The sequence below is a fragment of the Camponotus vicinus genome, unplaced genomic scaffold (genome assembly GCF_025532165.1).
Source record: "Camponotus vicinus isolate PSW18456_S1 unplaced genomic scaffold, iyCamVici1.0 SCAF_8, whole genome shotgun sequence".
NCBI classification, from domain to species: Eukaryota; Metazoa; Arthropoda; class Insecta; order Hymenoptera; family Formicidae; genus Camponotus; species Camponotus vicinus.
This window is the reverse complement of record NW_028141980.1, coordinates 16,990,700-17,010,131: the sequence shown is the minus strand read 5'-3', so window position 1 is coordinate 17,010,131 and position 19,432 is coordinate 16,990,700. Positions and strand designations below refer to the sequence as shown.

Sequence of the window (19,432 nt, the reverse complement as noted above, 5' to 3'; positions counted from 1 at the left end):
GAGTATATAAATCTATATTTTTAGATTCGAAATCACTCTACAAAACCTTTGGAATTTTCTTTTATACGCCTGAACATCAATTGAAATTCTACTAATGGAAAAAGACAAAATAACTTTTATAAAAAATTTAATTAAAATTTCGATTTAACATGTTTTCTCCTGAGTATATTAAGATACGAATTTTACGAATAGTAAAAATGAATTACGAATTCTCTACAAATGGATGCACTCTGTATGTAATATCAGCTTCATGTCAACATAACGTCAAATATTCTTGTATGGATTTCAAATGGGGCAATAGATATTGACCAGTCACAGAATCGGAAATATTTTTATACATATAATCTTTAAATCTCCGATATTTATGAGAATATTTGAGACGTTGTTACGTTGACAGTGACATTATTTATTGTTGCATATCCAGCTTAACGTTTTATTTTTTTGTTAAAATGTAGAGATTTTTTTTCATAATTATGAAGGATTTGACTTCGAAAAGTGCAAGCATAGAGAATCTTTTATGTAACATACGAAAATACGATTGGAATAGTCCGTGATACGTATCACGATTCGAGATCGCTCAATTAAGCCTCCTCTCTCACGAGGGGTGGCTGTGTATAAAGGGTAAATCCAGCAGAATTTAATGCTGGCATTCCCAAAGGTAATTTATAGCCGGCCATTGTATTTCGACTGCCTCGCTCCTCCGGTATAACCGAGGATATCAAAAATAGGAAGGGAGGAAAGAAGCTGAAAGATGCGAAAGAGGAGCGCAACAGGACGAGCAATAGGGAAGAAAGGGAGGCAAAATCGGCCATTGTACGTCTGACGAACTAGAGGATTGTGAGGAGAGGGGAAGAAACGATTAAGCAGAGAGGATTGGAACGGAGGATAGCGGCTGGCTGCTTGGTTCTTAGACTATTGCCAGCACATGTTTCCTATTCAATCGCTCTTTACTGCCTCTCGCGTCTCTCCCATCTTACTTTACTTTACTTATACGAACATATATGTGAAAATATGTATGTGTATGTACAGGGATATCCGCGTGACATATCTTTCCCATTGTCTTCAATCAATTCGACGACGTTTGAATATACAATAATATACAGGATGTCCTCAAGACAATTGTCAACCGTAATCTTTGATGAATCTCGAGTTTGATTGTTTCTTAATCGAGTTTGGTTATTTTATATGTTACACTCCTGTTGAAGCAAAAGTTATGATTAATAGAAAAAGTTTAGAATTATTATACTTATTAATTAATATATTTAAATATATTAAAATTAATATATTAAAATTAATATATTTAAATATATTTAAATTAATATATTTAAATATAGTCATTTCGGGCAAATAAAGATAGCAAAATTGCGTGATATATTTTTAAATTGTGAACAATCGAATGCATAATACAAAATGACAACAAATATCTGTAAATTTATTTATCATTAGGTCTCGAAAAATTTATTGTATTTATGATAATATATAAGAAGAAAAGGATTATATGTGCACGATTTATAAATCTTTTATAATTAGATATTAACCCTCTGCAAACTTATTTTTATTGATGCGATCTACAAACTAAATTGTTTAAGTCCTCCTTAAATTTTTTTAATAGGCTTTAAAAAATTTGGATTCTTCTTTAAAATCTCCATAACACCATCCACTATTTTTTAAAGTCAAATGTTAAAATCTTTTTTTCTAATAAAAATCAAAGTTTTAACAAAAATCAATAAAAAATAAAAATTTTTTAAAGAATTCATAATTTTGCAATAAATAAATATTAAGAAAAATTGTTGCAAGGTTTTACTTTGGATACTTGTCAAAAGAATACAATACTTATTTGCGGCAGTTCCAAAAAAATATAGAAAATGCATACATATAATAAGTACACGAAAAGCAAGAATTATTATTTATGACTTTTCTTGAATGCTTTGTCGAAACATTTTTTGAAAGGAGAAATATTTTTGAAAGGCTTTTACCGAAGCGAGTGTTAAACAATTAAAAAATTACAACAAGGATAGATATGATCTTACGATGTGAGTCTCTTAAAAGTCGCCCCCACTCCTTCTTGATGACTCATTCAGTATGTATAGTTCAATGATAATTATGAATGAGCGCGACGTGCACCATCTCTCGGAGGCGCGCAGGCGCGCATGCGTGTGTCAGACACGTGGTAGTCGCATTTCTCTATCTGTCGTACGCGCGGTAATGATATTGTGACGCTTCTCGATCTCGGTAAACAATCTGAAAAGAATGTTGATATGCAATCGAGGAAATATCTCCAATTAACATTGGCGATACTTAAGCCGCACGTCGTTAAGTCCCCCTTCGCTCTTCAGGTATGAGAACTTAACCTTATTTTCCAAGGTACGCCAAAACTGCAGGCAGATTTAAGCTCCGCAAGATATGAATATAAACAAATCCGATTCGCGCTCTTAGCGTGCGAAGAAAGAATTTAGAAAACCATGACTGAAACTCGCTCTGATTTTTCAGAAGATTCGAGATTTAATAATCGACAATAATTTCAAAATTGTCAGATCACGCAGGACGACGATATCTCGTGAGGAGGCCGAGTTGTTTTACAAGGAGCACAGGGACAGGTTCTTTTACAATCGTCTCGTTACTTTCATGTGCAGCGGTCCGTCCGACATTCACATCCTGGCGGCTCACGATGCTATCGTCAAGTGGCGACAATTGATGGGTCCTACTAAAGTCTATCAAGCGCAATACAATGCACCAGACACTATCAGAGGCATGTTTGGTCTATCCGATACTAGAAACGCCACACACGGATCTGGTAACTATAATAAATACAATATCAATATAATATCAATATTCAATAAAAAGCTTTGTATAAAAAAAATATATTATTTACTATAGATTCAACAGAATCGGCAAAGAGAGAGATTGCAATATTTTTTAAAGATTTTGATTTGAAGAAGTGGTACGACAATGAAGAGATATTTTATAATCTGGGAAAATTGCATTTCGATCCAATATCCTTTGTGCATAGTATCGATAGGAGTTACTTAGAAAAACAGAATGAATATATTAGAGAATAATCAGTATTGTTAATTTATTAAATAAAATATTATTTATTTTTTGTAATAGATGTGTTTCTATCTACAGAATTGTCAAACTCAGAGTACGTGCAGTTTTGTAAGAAAATAGTTTGATGAAATAGTTTGATTAATCTTCATTGTAGCATATCTTGAAAGTGTTAGACATAAACATAAGACTAATCAATTTTTCATACACATGTAAAATATATACAACTGTGATTCTCGTCATTTTACAACAAGATGTACAATTACGTGGATTCTTAAAACAGTGGACAATGCATTAAAACATAGTCAAATAATCAATATCTAAACGTGTATCGTATTCTGAGTTGTAATTTATGCATTTATTTTTACATAAACTTTAGGACGCGAGAACACCTTGATTCCCTCTTCCAGTTTATTTAATTGCTTCTCTATTTCAATCTTACGTCTCTGTGCTCTTAAAGTATCTGTTTTTATGGGCATCATATTTAATTCATTGACGTAATCTTGATAATCTGCATCAGAGACATAATCAAATATCAGATTTAATTAATTCAATATAATTAATTTTCAGAACAAATCACATGCTTATTGTTCAATTTCATATACACACACATACATACATATATATTAAAATATATACACACTTTTTTTTAATAGTCGCAGCGTTTCCTTACGTTCGTGGTCAGGTATGGACACATGACCCTCTGGACAATCAGAATGCGATGCTTCTGCCTTAGCCTTTTGCTCTTTTTCTTGTGCTTCCTTTCTATCTCGAAGATATCTATTCAAAAAATTGTTACAAAAAGAATCAAACAAATTTATAATGTTAAAGTTTTATCAGATTAATATTTCTTTCATAATTACTCAGCTATATTTACTCTACAATTTGTTACTTATTAATAATTATATTTGTGTAAAACAAGTTGAAGAATTATTAGTGTCATAGTATACATAGTATACATATAGATTACATAAAGTACTCTGACAAAATATTATAAGATACTACAATGCAATGAGAAAGAAACGATTAAAAAATATAAAAGATAATAGGGGAAATTCTTTCAAAATCACAGATAGATGTAAAGAAGAAAAGTTATTTGCAATGTCATACTTAGGAATAACACCCTTGCGATAATTCGGTGGTGGTACACCATTATTAAGCTGCGTCGCCAATTTAGTGGCAATGGAAGTACGTTCTTTATTCAATTTGATAAAGTCAATTTCTTCCCTAGGTGCCGGTGATACAGAATTTCGCAAATCAACATTTTGCGTATCTTCGATATTACGCATATCGCCTCTATCTGTAGGTGAACTGAATTGATTTCTTAAAGTACTCTCCTCTTGTTGATTTAAGTCATCATTTGCTGTTTCATCATGTTTTGTAATTTTCTTGGAGGGATATCTATGCAGAATAAACATCAAAAAGATTAGTATAAATCAAATTTATTAAAAATATGAAACAAACACTGAAATAATATAAGTGAAACAATTAATTAAATGGAAATTAACAGATAATCAATTATAAATATAGAGAATTACATTCCAAATCTTTTTCTATTAACTCTATTTTGTCCTAATTAAAATCATTTATTATTTTATAGATTAATAATAGTTCTTAAAATCTTAAAATTTATAACACAACATATATATTTACCGAATAACGCCTTCAGAATATATACTTTCCGTTTGGTCTGTATCTAAAGTCTGAACCCCTTGATTTCTATATTTTACAATAACCTGTGCATTCATGTCATTTTCAGATTTATACAAGACATTTGGTTCAGATAAAACCTCTGGCTGCACTTTCTGTTGACTCTTATTATATTTACTAGTTTTCTTTTGTCTATCTGATGTATTATTATTTATCCCTTGTTTAACAATTTTCTTAACAGCATGCTTTTTGTTTAATTCGAGTATATTGTTTCCATCTTGAATTTGTGTTTCATTTTCCACCTTCTCAGTCGATGTTGGATTATTAGTTTTCGATTGAACGTTATTTTTTGAGACTGGACAGATATGATTGCTTTCATGTTTGTTTTTCTCTGGGAAACTAGTGACCACTCTTGCGGATATATTCTGGTATCTATCTGTGAGCTTGTGATGCTTGCGTAGTTGTAGTTTTTGTAGCTCTTCTACCTCTCGATTGGTTTGAAAGCATTTTTCCATTCGCCGTAGATTTTTCACATTTTCCTGTATAAAATTCTTCCTTCTGACTGGCTCTATAATAGCACATAAAATATATGTTGTACATCATTAATTACCTTTCAGACACTGAAAGAAGCACTAATTAAGTAATTTCACGTTATTTTTTGTGTACAACTTTACATGTAATCAATTCTTCACTTAATATCATGATTAAATGAAATTTATTTTTATTTTAATTATTAAATAGAATCTCTTTTTTAGAGCTTTTTTTACAATTATTTTGAATAAAGAATGTGTAATATATAACTTACTTGGATCGGGAAAAATGCCTTTCAAAGTCGTTACTTTCATCCTGACACAACGATACTTGCAGCAACGATATTGTCACTCTATCACATCTGCAATTTGCATTTTCAGAAAAGCAAAATTACATCCAATTGATGTCTCTCTACCGTATAATTTTCATTTCGCACACGTTGTTCTTGCCGTTACCACATAAACAATTTTGTTTACATACCCGCACCAGATGTTGTATACGCTGTGTGCTGTGTATAACCTGATCTGTCAAAGCGCCAGTCTTGCCAATTTCAGAGAGTAAAATCATTTACCAACATATGTTAATTTATGAATGGCTTTACCGATGACCGGTTACGTAAAAAGCGTACGTCAAACGTGGACATGAACTACAAAGCCAATGTCCATGAATGTTCTTAGAGGGTAACATATATGTCTCTCTGATAATATAACTAATATAAATAAAAATATAAATAATTTAATTAATAATAATTTATTATATAAAAATATTAGTATGTTCTCTCTCTTCACGCTATTATTTATTTATTTATTTATGTGTCTTCTTTCTCTTCTCTCAACATTATTTATTTATTTATTTATTTATTTATTTATTTAGCTCGCTCTAAGTCAGTCTTTTAAAATGCAAAACTAAATATTATAAAATTTGACTTCGGAAAAGCGCGGTAAAACAATCGAATAAATTCAAATCATTAGCATAATAAAAAATTTCGTGATACATCAGTCGTTTAATAATTAATTTAAAATAAAATATACCTCTATAATTTAAAATTCCGCGTATATATGTAGTACGTAAAATATTTCGGCAGAGAATTCAATAATAACATGTTTGGCCTTGGCGATGTATAGCAAGCGCGCTATACATGTCGCGGCTTTGTCATCATTCGCACGGTGACACTCGAGTAATAAAGTAGTAATGAGAAACGCTTCGAATATTGTAATTTTTGTACTAAACACGATTACAATTAGTATCGAAACATAATTTGTTATAAATATTAATAATTAAAAATTAATTAACTTTTGATAAACGACATGAAACTGTATAGCAACGATAAATATTTATCGAATCGTAATCATTCATTACTGCGAATAAAAATTGAAACAGGGGATACATGAAGGGGGACAAGAGAATTAAATATATTATGATCTTTTGATCATCGATGCTTATCATAATATTTCTTTAACAATATTAGAATTAAATATATTTCGATCAATGCTTTAAATTTTCTCAATCCTGGTTAATTAAACAATACACAATTTAATCGAGAATCGATTTAATGTGATAGGAATCCAACATATTAAATAATCACATCGATGTTTGCAATCTTTACGGACAATAATTATTATTTTAATACTTAGAGTTACAAATATATTCGATCCGTGTTACTTTATCATTCTACTTGATAATCTAAATATAATTTGGATTGTGAAAGAACATGAAGTAAAACAATCGAATTATAGATGCAAATAATTAGCATAATGAAAGACTTCATGATAAATAGTTTAATAAATAATCAATTAATCTTAATAAATTAAAATATTTCTATAATTTAATATTCCTCACGCAAATATTTTATATTACAGAAAATATTTCGGCAACGAGAGAATTATCAATAACACCGTGTTCAACCTTGATAAACAGTATAGCGCTATTGTTAATATGTTAACATGGCTTTATTATCATTCGCATAGTGACTTTGAGTAGTGACGTGAGAGACGTTTCACATATTATCAAATTTTTTCTTTACATAGTCAACCTTGGCGATATAAACAGTACCGCGGTAATGTTTCTGACTTACGATCATTCGCTCAGTGACTCTTGAGCAGTGAAGTAGTGATGTGAGACGTCTCATATATTATCAAATTCTTTCTCTGAACACAATTGCAAGTGCAACGAGGAACTTTTCGTGAATGAGTGTAAGTGCAACGAGGAATTCAAATGAGTGCAACGAGGATTGAAGTGCCATGAGAAAAAAGCGAAGAGAGCAAAAGAAAAAAGGAGGTTTTGGAAATGGATGGACCAATGAGATATGATGTAAGTCATTAATATAAATTATTTATCACATTTATTATTTATTATATTGTTGCGTCCCCGCGTTCCGTCCCGCTGTATTCGTCACCCGTTGAATTCTTTCGAAGAAGATCGTTTCCGCGCGCGTTGTCAAGATATTGTTATAAACAACGACTGTCAAAGAGTCTGAGCCCAGCTGTCAAGTTGTGCGGACGCGCGTCTATTTGTGATCCATTTTACGATTATTCTGAATTCTTGTGTGTTACTCGCGGTTTATTAAAATTCTTGTGCACCTTAAATCGCGTTATTATTTACAAGTGCACGAGCGTCAGCGTATGCCGATTGTGTCGCGCGCATTCGATATATCGTTCCGCGGACGCAATAATATATAAATTATTTATCATTAGTATATATTCAAAATATACATATTTCACGTTTCGTTTTATTTCTTTGATAGTGATTCAATAGTGATTTTAAATTTAACATATATAATACATATACTTATAAAAAATATTCCATTTTATCTTAAAATAATTAAAACATTTATAAAATTTTTTATTAATTAATATTTTCAGATACTTCTAATATTTTATAAAACATTTCATATTAATATATTTATTTAAATATTTCATATATAAAAAAATAGAAATTTTTTTATTTATCATATTTTTAAAGGTTTATATCTATAAGAAATATAAATTATTTTGTAATTACGTGATTTATAACATTAAAATATATCTATTTAAAAGTAAGAATTAATTGTGCGCAATAATTAGTTTTAAAATCAATTATTTTGAACATTGCTTTATATAATAGATTTTCTTTTATCTTTTATATTTTTATTTATCGTTTATATTTGCGAATTTAAATTTATGTACTATATTGCAAAATAAATTTCAAATTATGTATTATATTATATATAAAATTATATATAATATAACCCTCCCATGGGGTACACCTTGTCGCGGTGGGAGGGCTTAGTACTTGGATGGTGCCTTGAGGTTTATCTTAAATTTTTCTATTTATGATAAATCTTAAGGTGCCTGAATGGGAAGCTAAGTACCCTTTCGCGTCGTCGGTGCCGTCAACGTGCCGCGGATGGCAAGCGCTTCGTTACTGCGTTTTCGCGTTGTAGTATTCTCGCGTCGTCGCGTTTTCCCGGAACTTTTGGACTTTTTCATATAAAATCCCAATTTCATTTATTGTCACGAGTCTCTACTTCCGATGCCAACTAACTGAGATGCTTCGAGTTTGCACACGTTGCTATGCAACGTACACTCGCGCTTCGTGCTTCGTGCTTCGTCAAGTGATTCGGCCCGAATTAGTTAGAACTCGATCGATTGTTCGGAATGGTCGTCAATGGGTCCCTTCTCTTTGCTCGTCTACAGCCACACGCACTGCGTGTGTTAACCCTGTCGAGGAGTCGAGTGGATTCCCCTAGGCACGATTTTCGCTCGGTAAAAGGGGTTGCCTCCCCATTTTCTAAATTGCTGAATGTTAGCATTTAAAAAATGTGGGTATCCTCTTCTTTTGCCGTCTACCAGCCTGGTGTAGCCATATCCTGCAATTGCGGGAAACTTTATGTTCCGGGCGAAGCACCTGAAATCGTGCTTAGCGGGTCCAGGTTCGATACGAGATAGGATAATTATGCGCGAAAAAGAGCTGGTGAACTTTATTTTCCTTTATTCCGTCAATCGTTTCGTCTTCTTTCCGGTTCGGGCCTAATCTTTGCTCGTTGTATCGTTGCATTCCCGATCTGTTGGCTCGAAGTTGATTCTCGTAAATGAAATGGGATTTTCGCTCGTATCGAAACCGGGAGTGCCGTCCAAAGTATATACATATTAAGTATATACATCGCGCGATCAAATATAAAATTTTTAATCGCATCAAAATAGTGCGGAAACCGTTAAGTATCGCGCGTAAAATAGCGAAAATAGCGATATAAAAATATCGCTCGTGAGTGCGGGAGTGCCGTTGAAAGTATCGCGCGTCAACAACATGAGAGGAGGAAGAGGCCTGGGAGAGGCATCAGGCTCCGGCAGAGCAACCTTCTGGTAAGCAATTTATTTATTTGTAATTATATATTAAATATATTTATTATAATTTAAAAATTAAACAATTAATCGCAACAATTAAATTGATTTTTTTATTTATATGATTTAAATAAGAGAGAATTTTGAAGAAAAAGATTTTTATATAAAATTTATAATCTTGTAAAGGTATAAGCTTTGATAAAGTTATTAGAGAATTATTAGTAATGTTTTTTTTTTAAATTTATATAATTATTTTATCAATCTGCTATTATTATGTGCGTTATTATATCGAATATAAAATTCAATGCATATAATAATTTTTGAAATATTAATTATTTTGGACATTATTATAATTTAGATCTTCTATTTATATGTTATAGATCGACCCAACAACCCAGATGATCTGAGAGGAGGAGCAGGCCTAGGAAAGGCATCCTGCACCGGCGGAACAACCTGATGGTGAGTATTATTATTTATATTAATTGTATATAAATAAATAAATAAATTTATTAATTTGATTTATATGAATGATTTAAACAAGAAAAAATTGGAAAAATGTTTGTAATCATTCTTTCTATAAAAGTTTCTAAATTAAAAAAAATAATTACTTATAAAATTATTTTATATTTATATATCTATTTATAATTGTGTGCATTGGATATAAAATTCAATGAGTCTAATAATAATTTCTTAAAATATTAATTATTTTAAACATTGATATAATTTGGATTTTATATTTATATGTTACAGACATCGTAGCTTCAATATCAACTCCGCTGTTGCGCATCAGTGCCGGTGAGTGATAACCTTTTATTTTGAAGCAAAGGATTTGTAAATGCATGGAAAAATCCGTTGCTTCTAACACTCGATTGGCGGGACAATACGTGTGTAAAAATTAAAATAAAAGGAAAAATATTTTAAAAATAAAGATAGATGATATTTTTATTGCAATTTTATGATAGATATACATGAAATATTTACTTCCATTATATATATATCGGCCTTTATAAAACAATTTTAAAAATATAGATTTTTAATCTGTAAATACTTAATCTATAAGATAAAGATAATTATAAGTAACCCGCCGACTGAGAGTTAATGCATGCTAATTATATTTTATATATGCATGATAATTTATATTTTGTAATTTATATGTTTGACGACTGAATAACGTGCGTTAAAATACGATCGTAATATCGCACGATCATAGACAAATTATTAGTCGTCAGAATGAAATGGCCAGAAGTAGAGATAACTGGCTTGAAAAATAAAATACATGGTCAATACTGGCCAAAAGATAGGTTGCGCGGCTAAGGCTTCCTAAATTTTATCGTGAATTTCCGGTTAGGGCTTCTTAAATTCTTCATTATCGCGGATTACTAATTAGGGTTCCCCAAATTTCACCTTATCGCGAATTTCCGCTGGTGTAAGACAGCAAGTAGGGTGGCTAGGTCTGTTAGGTCTTTGTTAGATCTTTGTTAGGTCTGTTAGGTCTGTTAGGGTTGTTAGGTCTGTTAGGGCTATAAAGGTCTATTAGGGTATATAAAAAATAAATTTATTTTCAGGAAAAAAAACATAAAAATATGTTATTTTTAGGAATATTTTTATATATATAATTTATTTTATGTAAAATTAAATAAATTATATATAAAGAGAGAATTGAAATTAATTATAAAAAAACTATAAATAAAAATAAAAAATTAGTGTATAAAAATATAAAAAATGTAACTTAAATACATAATATACATTTAAGTTGCATTTTATTATACGTATAACATGTATTAAATTTAATATTTTAATTTTTATAAATTGTATTAATATTTTATTTTATCACTTAAAAATTGTATTTTCTTAAAAATTATACAATTTTAAATTCAAATGTGAATGTTATTAGTATCTAATATGATAATATTGATTTGATAAAATATTGAGAATAAAAAGTAATTTAAACTAAATAATTTTTTTTCTAATTTATTTGAAACTATATATATTGATTAATCATTTCAAATTATAAAAATTTGGCAATTTTCTTATGTTGAGGATATTGATACTAATAGCATCAATTATTAAATTGTATCTATTATAATTATATCTATATATTGTATTATTTTTTATTTTTTATAATTTTCTGCGCAATTGTATATAAATTGTAATCTAATTGTAATTATTTTCTGCGCAATTGCATATAAATTGTAATCTAATTGTAATTATTTCTTGTCGGTTTTGGGGATTTATCCGCAACGCTTAGTTCGGTGCTTCATTAAAAATTGGGAGTTTCCATTACAGAGTTGGAATTAAACCCAGATTTTTTTGGCGGTTCCTGGAAACAATGTTTTTGGCAGTTATTTAACGACGATCACCCTCCATTATTTGAAATCGAATCAGAAATTCATTAAATATATTTTGAGAGAAGATATTTTATTTTTTTTGTTAAAAATGTTCTTCGATTAATATCAATATTATTTCAATAATGAAAATATTTAGTAATAAATGGATATAATAGATAAAATTCACTTTTTCAAATATAAATTTAATTTAATATGTTTTTGCAAACTTTTTTATGCGAAATTTTTATTATTTGAAAAATTATGGTTACAAACAAGTATATTTTATTAATTAATTTTGAATTAATTTTATTTTTGGTCTCTTTTAAGAAACCACTTGCAGGCATTGGATCCTCCACTATTTCAGTATATTACAATTAGTTTATTTTAGATAAGACGAGTGTATATGTATATATAATAAAATACATGTGCGCAAATTGTGATATATTTGAAAAAAACCTTTTTTGTATTATTCTTAATAATATTAGGAATGCATGATATAATATAAAATGTGTGAGTAATTAAAAAATTCAAGACAAATCGAATGGGTATTCTGATATCAGTAAGATGTCCGTAAATTATTGTTACGTACTAAGTGTTAACTGTTAAATGCAACAGAAAAATTAATTCCTTGATAATGTTTCATTTGATGTTGCTAAATATTCAAATTGAATTTTTTTTTTAAATCTCGCTGTTATCAGATTTGATTTGTCTTGAACACATTTGGTACCCTAAAATTATTATTATTCATACATTTAACCGAGCAATGATAAAAGCGCATGTATTTCATTTTTCCTAAATATACTCGATGTAACATATATATAAAAATCATTATATCCAGTCATTTTTTAATAAAAAAATATATTTCTTGAAATGGAAGAACATGTTTTTTTCACTGGAATTTTAGTCTCATATATTGAAAATGATAATAAGGGTAACAGTCGTTAATTCGCTGCCGAAATCACTGTTATAGGGAGCAATCAGGAAGATCGGGAATTCGTTCCTTCCTGTAGCGGGACTTCTGGTGTTTAATGAATCACTTAACTTTTCATTGTAAATCGATTTCGCGAAATCCGAAATAGAAGAAATAAGACAAGTTGAAGTCGCTTTCCATTTTTAGGATCGTTCTTCTTTCTGCCAGATATTAACCAGCGTGTCACTCGGTAGAGGGATTTTGATCTGGTTTAATCGTTGGGCCAGTTATCTTATCAGAAAAACTTTAACTTAATTTTAAGGTAACGGACTTGTAGATGTAGAACGTAGATTGCAGGTCCTTAAAATGGATGGGTTAGAGCAAATTAAATTATATAACTTTTTAAAACGTTTTTAAAATTTTTTCCAATATGCATTACTTAATTAGCAGATTAAAAATGAAAATGAAAATATTAATTAAAGAAAAATTCAATTTTTAATTAATTCAATTTTTTATCATCTTAATCAATCATTTATTTTATTTAATAAAGAATATACTAGTAATTTTATTAGTATAATATAATAATTTATTTTTACAATGCATGCTGACATTATTTTAATTTTTTATAGTCCATCCGTTTCTTTTTGTAATGTAACATATTAAAAAACTTTGCTTTAATTGATATAAATTTAAATTATCATCCAATTAAAAAATATGTATATATATAATATTTAAAAAGATCAATAAATGATATTATGGAATAAAAATATATATATAAAATAGAAAATGTATAAATGATATTGAATTAATTTTATTTTATTGTAAATTTTTATTATGGATTTTTTATTATAAATGATATTATATGTTACAAAATTGATTTGACTATATTAATTAAAGCAAAGTTATATTAAGACGACAACAAACAGTCATAATATTACGACTGTAAATAAGCATAAAATAACGCTTATGTATCAGTGAAAATAAGTAATATGATTATGCAAAATGATTATATAAAAATATTTTGCTTTATAAATGCAGTTCCTTCTATACAAATGACTTCATTCAGGTGTGGCGTGATTATATAAAAATAATTTTTTGATTAATATGAAATATTCAGTAACGAATTTTATTGCAGACATGGTTGGGAGTCATGAGTAGAATAATATAGAGCAGACCCTGCTAAATTGATGAAAAAAAAAACAAAAGTACTGCACATTATAATTACTATGAATGTTCAAACAAAGCGGTCATACCCTTATAATAAATACAAAAATATTGCATGAAGATTTTTAATTCGACATTTCAACGATATTTTAATTGTTAGATCTATTCTTTTCAATTACTTTAACTTCTTTTCATTTTTTCTTTCTTCTTCTCATCAAGTAGGATGTACAAATACATGTTTATTACATTTTAAATACTAAAGATTTACTCTTTTGAGAAGAAAAAAATCGGTTCATTAAATACATTGGATATACCTACCTAGTCATGAAAATATACTTAATTTTAAATTTTTACTTAATACTAACATATACATAGAGCACCTGAAAGATTTCCGATGTTTGCATTAAAACATACATGTTATTTATTTAGAAAAATTACTTAAGATTTCTTTAATGTAATTGATTTTAAGCGCATATAAGTATCAACTAATCTTTTTCTCATTTCGATTTCATTACTCATATTATGTAGATAACATTTCAATTTAAAAAAAAATGAAAAAGAGATTATATATATGTTGTCAACAATTTTATTTAATTAATTACTTAACATTACATAATATAATTTAAAATTTTAATAATTAAAAGAGCAAAACATTGGACTTTGACATTTGATACATACTTACCTACTTTTTACTATTATATACCATTAATTATATACAATTACTATGTATATCTCTTTTTATTAATGTGTAGAATATATAAAAGTGAAATAAGATACCGATGCACTTGCTAACTGTAATGAAATACATTTTCTTTTTAATTTGCTTATAACGTTATGTTATACTATTACATCTTTTTATAAATAATTTTTACGGAAGCAAAGCAGTTTAAAGATGCTGCGAACAGTCCCCCCACATTCAAACTGACAACTTTGCTGCCTCTTTGTAATAGAAATAATATCAGCTTCTGTACGTGTAATGGTGCTACATACCAGCAACCGCTATATCTACAAATAAATAACTATAGCCAACGTAAATCGATAATTTGAGAAGTATGTCAGTAATCCCTCAAATGCATAGGTTTTTTGAATTTTGTACTATAAATTTATGTTTCTTATTTTATATGAGAGATAGTTGCAAAAAAAATGTAAATATTATACAAAATTATGTCTTACGCGGTATAATATATATGATTATTGTGATCTATAATTTCTTGTCCGGCGTAATTAGCTAGGAACATATATAAAAGAATTACGATTACAAACATAAAGTGCAATAAAAATTCTTCTTTATCATTTCCAAATGATAGAACTTGATACATCTAAAACAATATGATTATGATCAATGTTTTTCCTATATTAAAATTGATCAATTCCTATAAGAATTAAATTGCAAGACAACTGGAGATACAAGATGTGAAACATACATTAATGGAGAAATTTTTTATTTTTTTTATTTACCTCATTTCCATATTACTTCAGATTTTGAATTAGCAATTTACAATTTAGATTCTCAAATATTTTATATATTTTTAATAGTTTTATTATTTTATTCATTAACAAATTTATAATGTAATATATGTTATCACAAGCTAGATATATTTAAAAACTTACTTCAAAAAGGTTGAGGCTCAAGGTAATCACACCAAATCCAATTAAAATAAAGAATGAACCCTCAAAGGTAGATATTACAGATTTAGAAAACCTTGAAGAATAAGAAAATATCGTTATATAAACTATTGAAAATATTATATTATCGGGTAGACCGGATATACCAACTCTATAGCTTTGCAATGAACATCCACTGCACAAATTATTCTACTATAAATTACATTCTTATTCTTCAAATTATTATTAATTGTCATTGCTTGCTCGATACGGTAGCTATAAATAATAATTACCCTTTATAAATATAATTTCATCTATATAAGTATAAATTTTTTGTTCGTAGAATAATAAAAAAGATCTTAATTACATGAAAAACATTTGAAAGGACATTATAAATTGTTTTACCTGGCGATTTTAAATATTCCGCAAGCATGTTTGAGATACGCTATAAGCATTGTTCCCGTTCCTATAATTGTTGTTGCTCCTATACAAATAGCTGCATTTATATGCAGGAGAGTTAAATAGAAATACTTTTCTTGATCGATAAAGTATTCAGTCAGTATCTGTATCTTAGAATGTCGAGATTCATTCATAGGTAAAACAATATCGAGAATATAGGACCACATTGACACAAAAGAAACAGTAAATATACTGCACATTGAAACCACTAAATATATGTAAAAAGACAAATAAATCGCAGCTCTAAGAATTTTTGGCTCGCAATTCATAATTGATTCGAAATATTGTCCCGAATATTTTTTTTTTCATATTTATAGTTCTGTGGTATATTTTATACGTATTGATTCGTTTTGAATACTTTTTTGAATATTTTTATAGAAAATTGTACAAATGTCTCACTATTTTATCAGACTTCAGATTATTTCACAATTTAAAATATCCTTTACAAATACAGATATATGTATGTACTCATCTAATAATTATTCAAATAAATTTCATTTTTAGAAAATAAATTATGCAATCAAAATAAACGTTATTACTTATTTTATGCTATTTGTATTTTGATAAAATATAACACAAGAATATATTCGCGCAAAAATAGTGAAATTTCTCTTTTTTTTTCTTTCTAATTATTTGATTTTCTTTCGATGTCTCAATTATCGATTTACCTATCATTTTAATTGTATAATATTTTGCATTGTTTCCATATTTTTTCATAATAATAATTTCATTCTCATCTTTTAGTTCATTACAAATATTTTGTAATTGCTCCAATAAATTTTTTACCTGTTGTGTTAATAATACTTTATTTATAAATATTTTGTTTTAAAATTTAAGAAAATTGTATAAAAAAGAAATTAATTTAATTTGATTCTAAATACACTTATAATTATGGTAACTTACAGTTTGAGAGTTAATCCAAAATGAATTATATTTAATTATAAATATCGTAGAGAATAATATGACAGATAAAATTTTGATAACATAATCAAATGTACAATTTGAAGTAAGAAATATTGTCAACTGCAATCAGTAAATTGATTGGAAATTGTATTAATCAATTATTTTCTTATTGATTACAACATTCAGTTGTTTTCCGATTTATGATAACATAATAAAATGATTCTAATCATATTAAATAATAGCATTTATATAACATTTCGTACTGCTAATAATTAAACGTTTTGATGTTATTATGATTTTTAATTATGTATTATAAATATTTAAATTTAAATATATAACAATCTATTAGAGACATAATACACAATTGAAAAAATTAGCATACCTGAAATACAATAAAACTTCCTAGAATACTAAGAAACAAGAATTGCTGAAACCGAACGAGTAATGACTGTTGATAAGGCCATAAACCAATACCGAGTAGAAGAATACGATTGAATCTAAAATGCTGATTTACAATGCATATCATTTTTCGATGAAAATCGAGACACGACTGACTATGAAAAATTGGCAAAATTTCAACTATCCCCGTATTTTCAAGTTTTCTCTTGAATATTTCATAATTTGTTTCTCTTTTATTATAGATTATAACGAAACTTTAATATAAGTTCATGATAATGTGTATAGTACAAAATACTACGTGAGATTACAAACGGTAAGATACGGTACGTAAAATTGTGGTAGATACTCGCAATTTTGTATCATTGCTCCGGAATAGATAGCCAATTATTTAATTATCGAATTAACGATAAAGAAATATTTGACGAATATTTCTCGCAATGGTATTCGAAATATGAATTGTTGGTTCAAGTTCGCGCAAGCGCAGTTGTCTCTGTCTGCGCATCGAATTTTTACGTGCCTCATTCTAGTTCCTGCATTCGTCGGATACGGTTCTTCTTTGAAGACAGTGTTGATTGATCGACTTTACGCGCTAGTATACTAGCCATGCAAAAATATTGCTGATTAAGTATATACTGTAAATTACTATATATTTTTTGTAATTTCACGCTAATTTCTGCCACACAATAACGATTTATATTAGATATTAAAGTGCGTTTGTCATTTTATTATATTAAATACATTACGTTTACCTGTTGTGTCCTCTGTAGTATTTTTAGAGTAACGCGTTATATGATAATTATTGACGTTTGTCGACCAACAATATATTTTCACTATTACTCCGCGGATTTATATATTTCTGAAATAACACTATATCATCAATTGTCGAGATTTCGCTACATCTGTTTCTTATATATACAACACGCCAAAGATCTAAGATAATATTAAATTAGCTCGAAGTTAAAATCACTTACATTAATACTTTATGAGAGACAAAAATATGTGTACATGTATGAATAAGTTGTATATATACGTATTAAATGTATATAATTTATAATAATGATTTTTATAAGATTTAATTTGAAATGTATTTTTTAAATTTATAATTAGATTCGCAATTCTTTTGATTTTATTATGTATATCTTTTTATTTTCGGACACACAGATATATATATATATATATATATATATATATATATATATATATATATATATATATACAGAATTCAAAATATTATATTATTCATATTTCAATATCATGTTATTATTTTATTAATTTATAGATACATGTAAGAGGTACAATTGAAAAAGATTTTCAAGTGTATTCAAGTCTATTCAGATTATGATAACACACATAGCCACTACTGAAGCCACTTTCACAACAAAAAAATTTCTTTAAAATTGGATGACAAATACTCGGCAAACCTTGAAGAATATAAAGTATCGTTATTATACGCAACGCTCTAAAAATCTTTTTCACATATTGTATAATTTCTCAATCATAATTATTTCTTAATTAAAAATACCATTAAGCACACATGAGTTGAAGCGATTTAATTTCAATCTCTCTGGTTCAATACTCTGGTTCTTTTCAATTAAAGATTGGCAACTAATATTGTATTTTCCATTGGTTGCTAATTTTTGAAAAAGAACCAATAAAAATACAAATTTTATAATTTTTCGAAGGTTATCTAGAGTATAAATTATTTTCTTATAAATTATAATTTCTTTTCTATTAAGTTATAATTTCTTTTCTGGCTATTTTGAAAAAAATTAGTCGCTGAATATAAGATAGTTATATAAATAATACTTTTGCTATAATTGTTTATATTTTTGATTTTTTTTGAAACGACAAATGAGTTTTTGTTTACCAAATATACATTTGTCTTTCATTATTTATATTTCTACATTTTCTTATCTGGCGATTTTAAACATTTCGCAAGCGTGTTTGAAATATGCAGTAATCATCGTTCCTGTTACTACAAATGCAGTTTCTCCTATAAAAATGATTTTATTCATGTGTGCATGATTATATGAAAATATATTTTTTGATTGACATAATATTCAGTAACGAATTTGATTGCGAGACATGGTTGGGAGTCATGTGCAGAATAATATCGAGAC

At 28.0% G+C, this 19,432-nt stretch overlaps 3 protein-coding genes and 1 long non-coding RNA gene across 5 annotated transcripts; 2 read left to right on the top strand and 2 right to left on the bottom strand.

Moving 5' to 3' along the window:
• The first annotated feature begins 2,144 nt into the window (after positions 1-2,144).
• On the top strand, positions 2,145-3,105 carry LOC145975697 (nucleoside diphosphate kinase 6, mitochondrial). Of its 2 annotated transcripts, none has more exons than XM_083106359.1 (3): positions 2,145-2,336; positions 2,494-2,794; positions 2,878-3,105. In XM_083106359.1, exons 1-3 carry the CDS (start codon positions 2,259-2,261, stop codon positions 3,057-3,059), a joined length of 561 nt encoding a protein of 186 aa, XP_082962485.1. In that variant the 5' UTR covers positions 2,145-2,258; the 3' UTR covers positions 3,060-3,105. The 2 variants fall into 2 exon arrangements, with proteins under 2 accessions (XP_082962485.1, XP_082962484.1); XM_083106358.1 differs by having other exon boundaries at positions 2,491-2,794.
• LOC145975696 (uncharacterized) lies at positions 3,066-5,748 on the bottom strand. Its single transcript, XM_083106357.1, has 5 exons — positions 5,501-5,748; positions 4,699-5,263; positions 4,156-4,446; positions 3,689-3,825; positions 3,066-3,556 (listed from the first exon to the last, which is right to left on the bottom strand). The coding sequence occupies exons 1-5, from the start codon at positions 5,538-5,540 to the stop codon at positions 3,396-3,398; spliced, it is 1,194 nt and encodes a 397-aa protein (XP_082962483.1). The 5' UTR covers positions 5,541-5,748; the 3' UTR covers positions 3,066-3,395.
• A 3,742-nt stretch (positions 5,749-9,490) lies between these two features.
• On the top strand, positions 9,491-10,341 carry LOC145975615 (uncharacterized). The gene is made up of 3 exons (XR_014440021.1): positions 9,491-9,566; positions 9,926-10,004; positions 10,296-10,341. It is a non-coding gene; the product is annotated as an uncharacterized LOC145975615 (long non-coding RNA).
• Positions 10,342-14,687: 4,346 nt separating this feature from the next.
• On the bottom strand, positions 14,688-17,439 carry LOC145976420 (uncharacterized). The gene is made up of 9 exons (XM_083107477.1): positions 17,296-17,439; positions 16,914-17,033; positions 16,679-16,796; positions 15,957-16,218; positions 15,723-15,827; positions 15,558-15,648; positions 15,120-15,265; positions 14,819-14,951; positions 14,688-14,738 (listed from the first exon to the last, which is right to left on the bottom strand). The coding sequence occupies exons 1-9, from the start codon at positions 17,437-17,439 to the stop codon at positions 14,688-14,690; spliced, it is 1,170 nt and encodes a 389-aa protein (XP_082963603.1).
• Between the last annotated feature and the right edge of the window lie 1,993 nt (positions 17,440-19,432).

Coding starts and splice junctions, on each gene's coding strand:
- LOC145975697 (XM_083106358.1), top strand. CDS start 2,259: ATGCAATCGAGGAAATATCTCCAATTAACATTGGCGATACTTAAGCCG. Junction 2,337..2,490: donor AGTCCCCCTTCGCTCTTCAG/GTATGAGAACTT, acceptor CTGATTTTTCAG/AAGATTCGAGATTTAATAAT. Junction 2,795..2,877: donor AAACGCCACACACGGATCTG/GTAACTATAATA, acceptor TATTTACTATAG/ATTCAACAGAATCGGCAAAG.
- LOC145975696 (XM_083106357.1), bottom strand. CDS start 5,540: ATGAAAGTAACGACTTTGAAAGGCATTTTTCCCGATCCAA. Junction 4,447..4,698: donor TATTCTGAAGGCGTTATTCG/GTAAATATATAT, acceptor TATTCTGCATAG/ATATCCCTCCAAGAAAATTA. Junction 3,826..4,155: donor CGCAAGGGTGTTATTCCTAA/GTATGACATTGC, acceptor TTTTTTGAATAG/ATATCTTCGAGATAGAAAGG.
- LOC145976420 (XM_083107477.1), bottom strand. CDS start 17,439: ATGATATGCATTGTAAATCAGCATTTTAGATTCAATCGTATTCTTCTA. Junction 15,828..15,956: donor GGAATATTTAAAATCGCCAG/GTAAAACAATTT, acceptor TATTATTTATAG/CTACCGTATCGAGCAAGCAA. Junction 14,739..14,818: donor CTTTAAACTGCTTTGCTTCC/GTAAAAATTATT, acceptor ATTTCATTACAG/TTAGCAAGTGCATCGGTATC.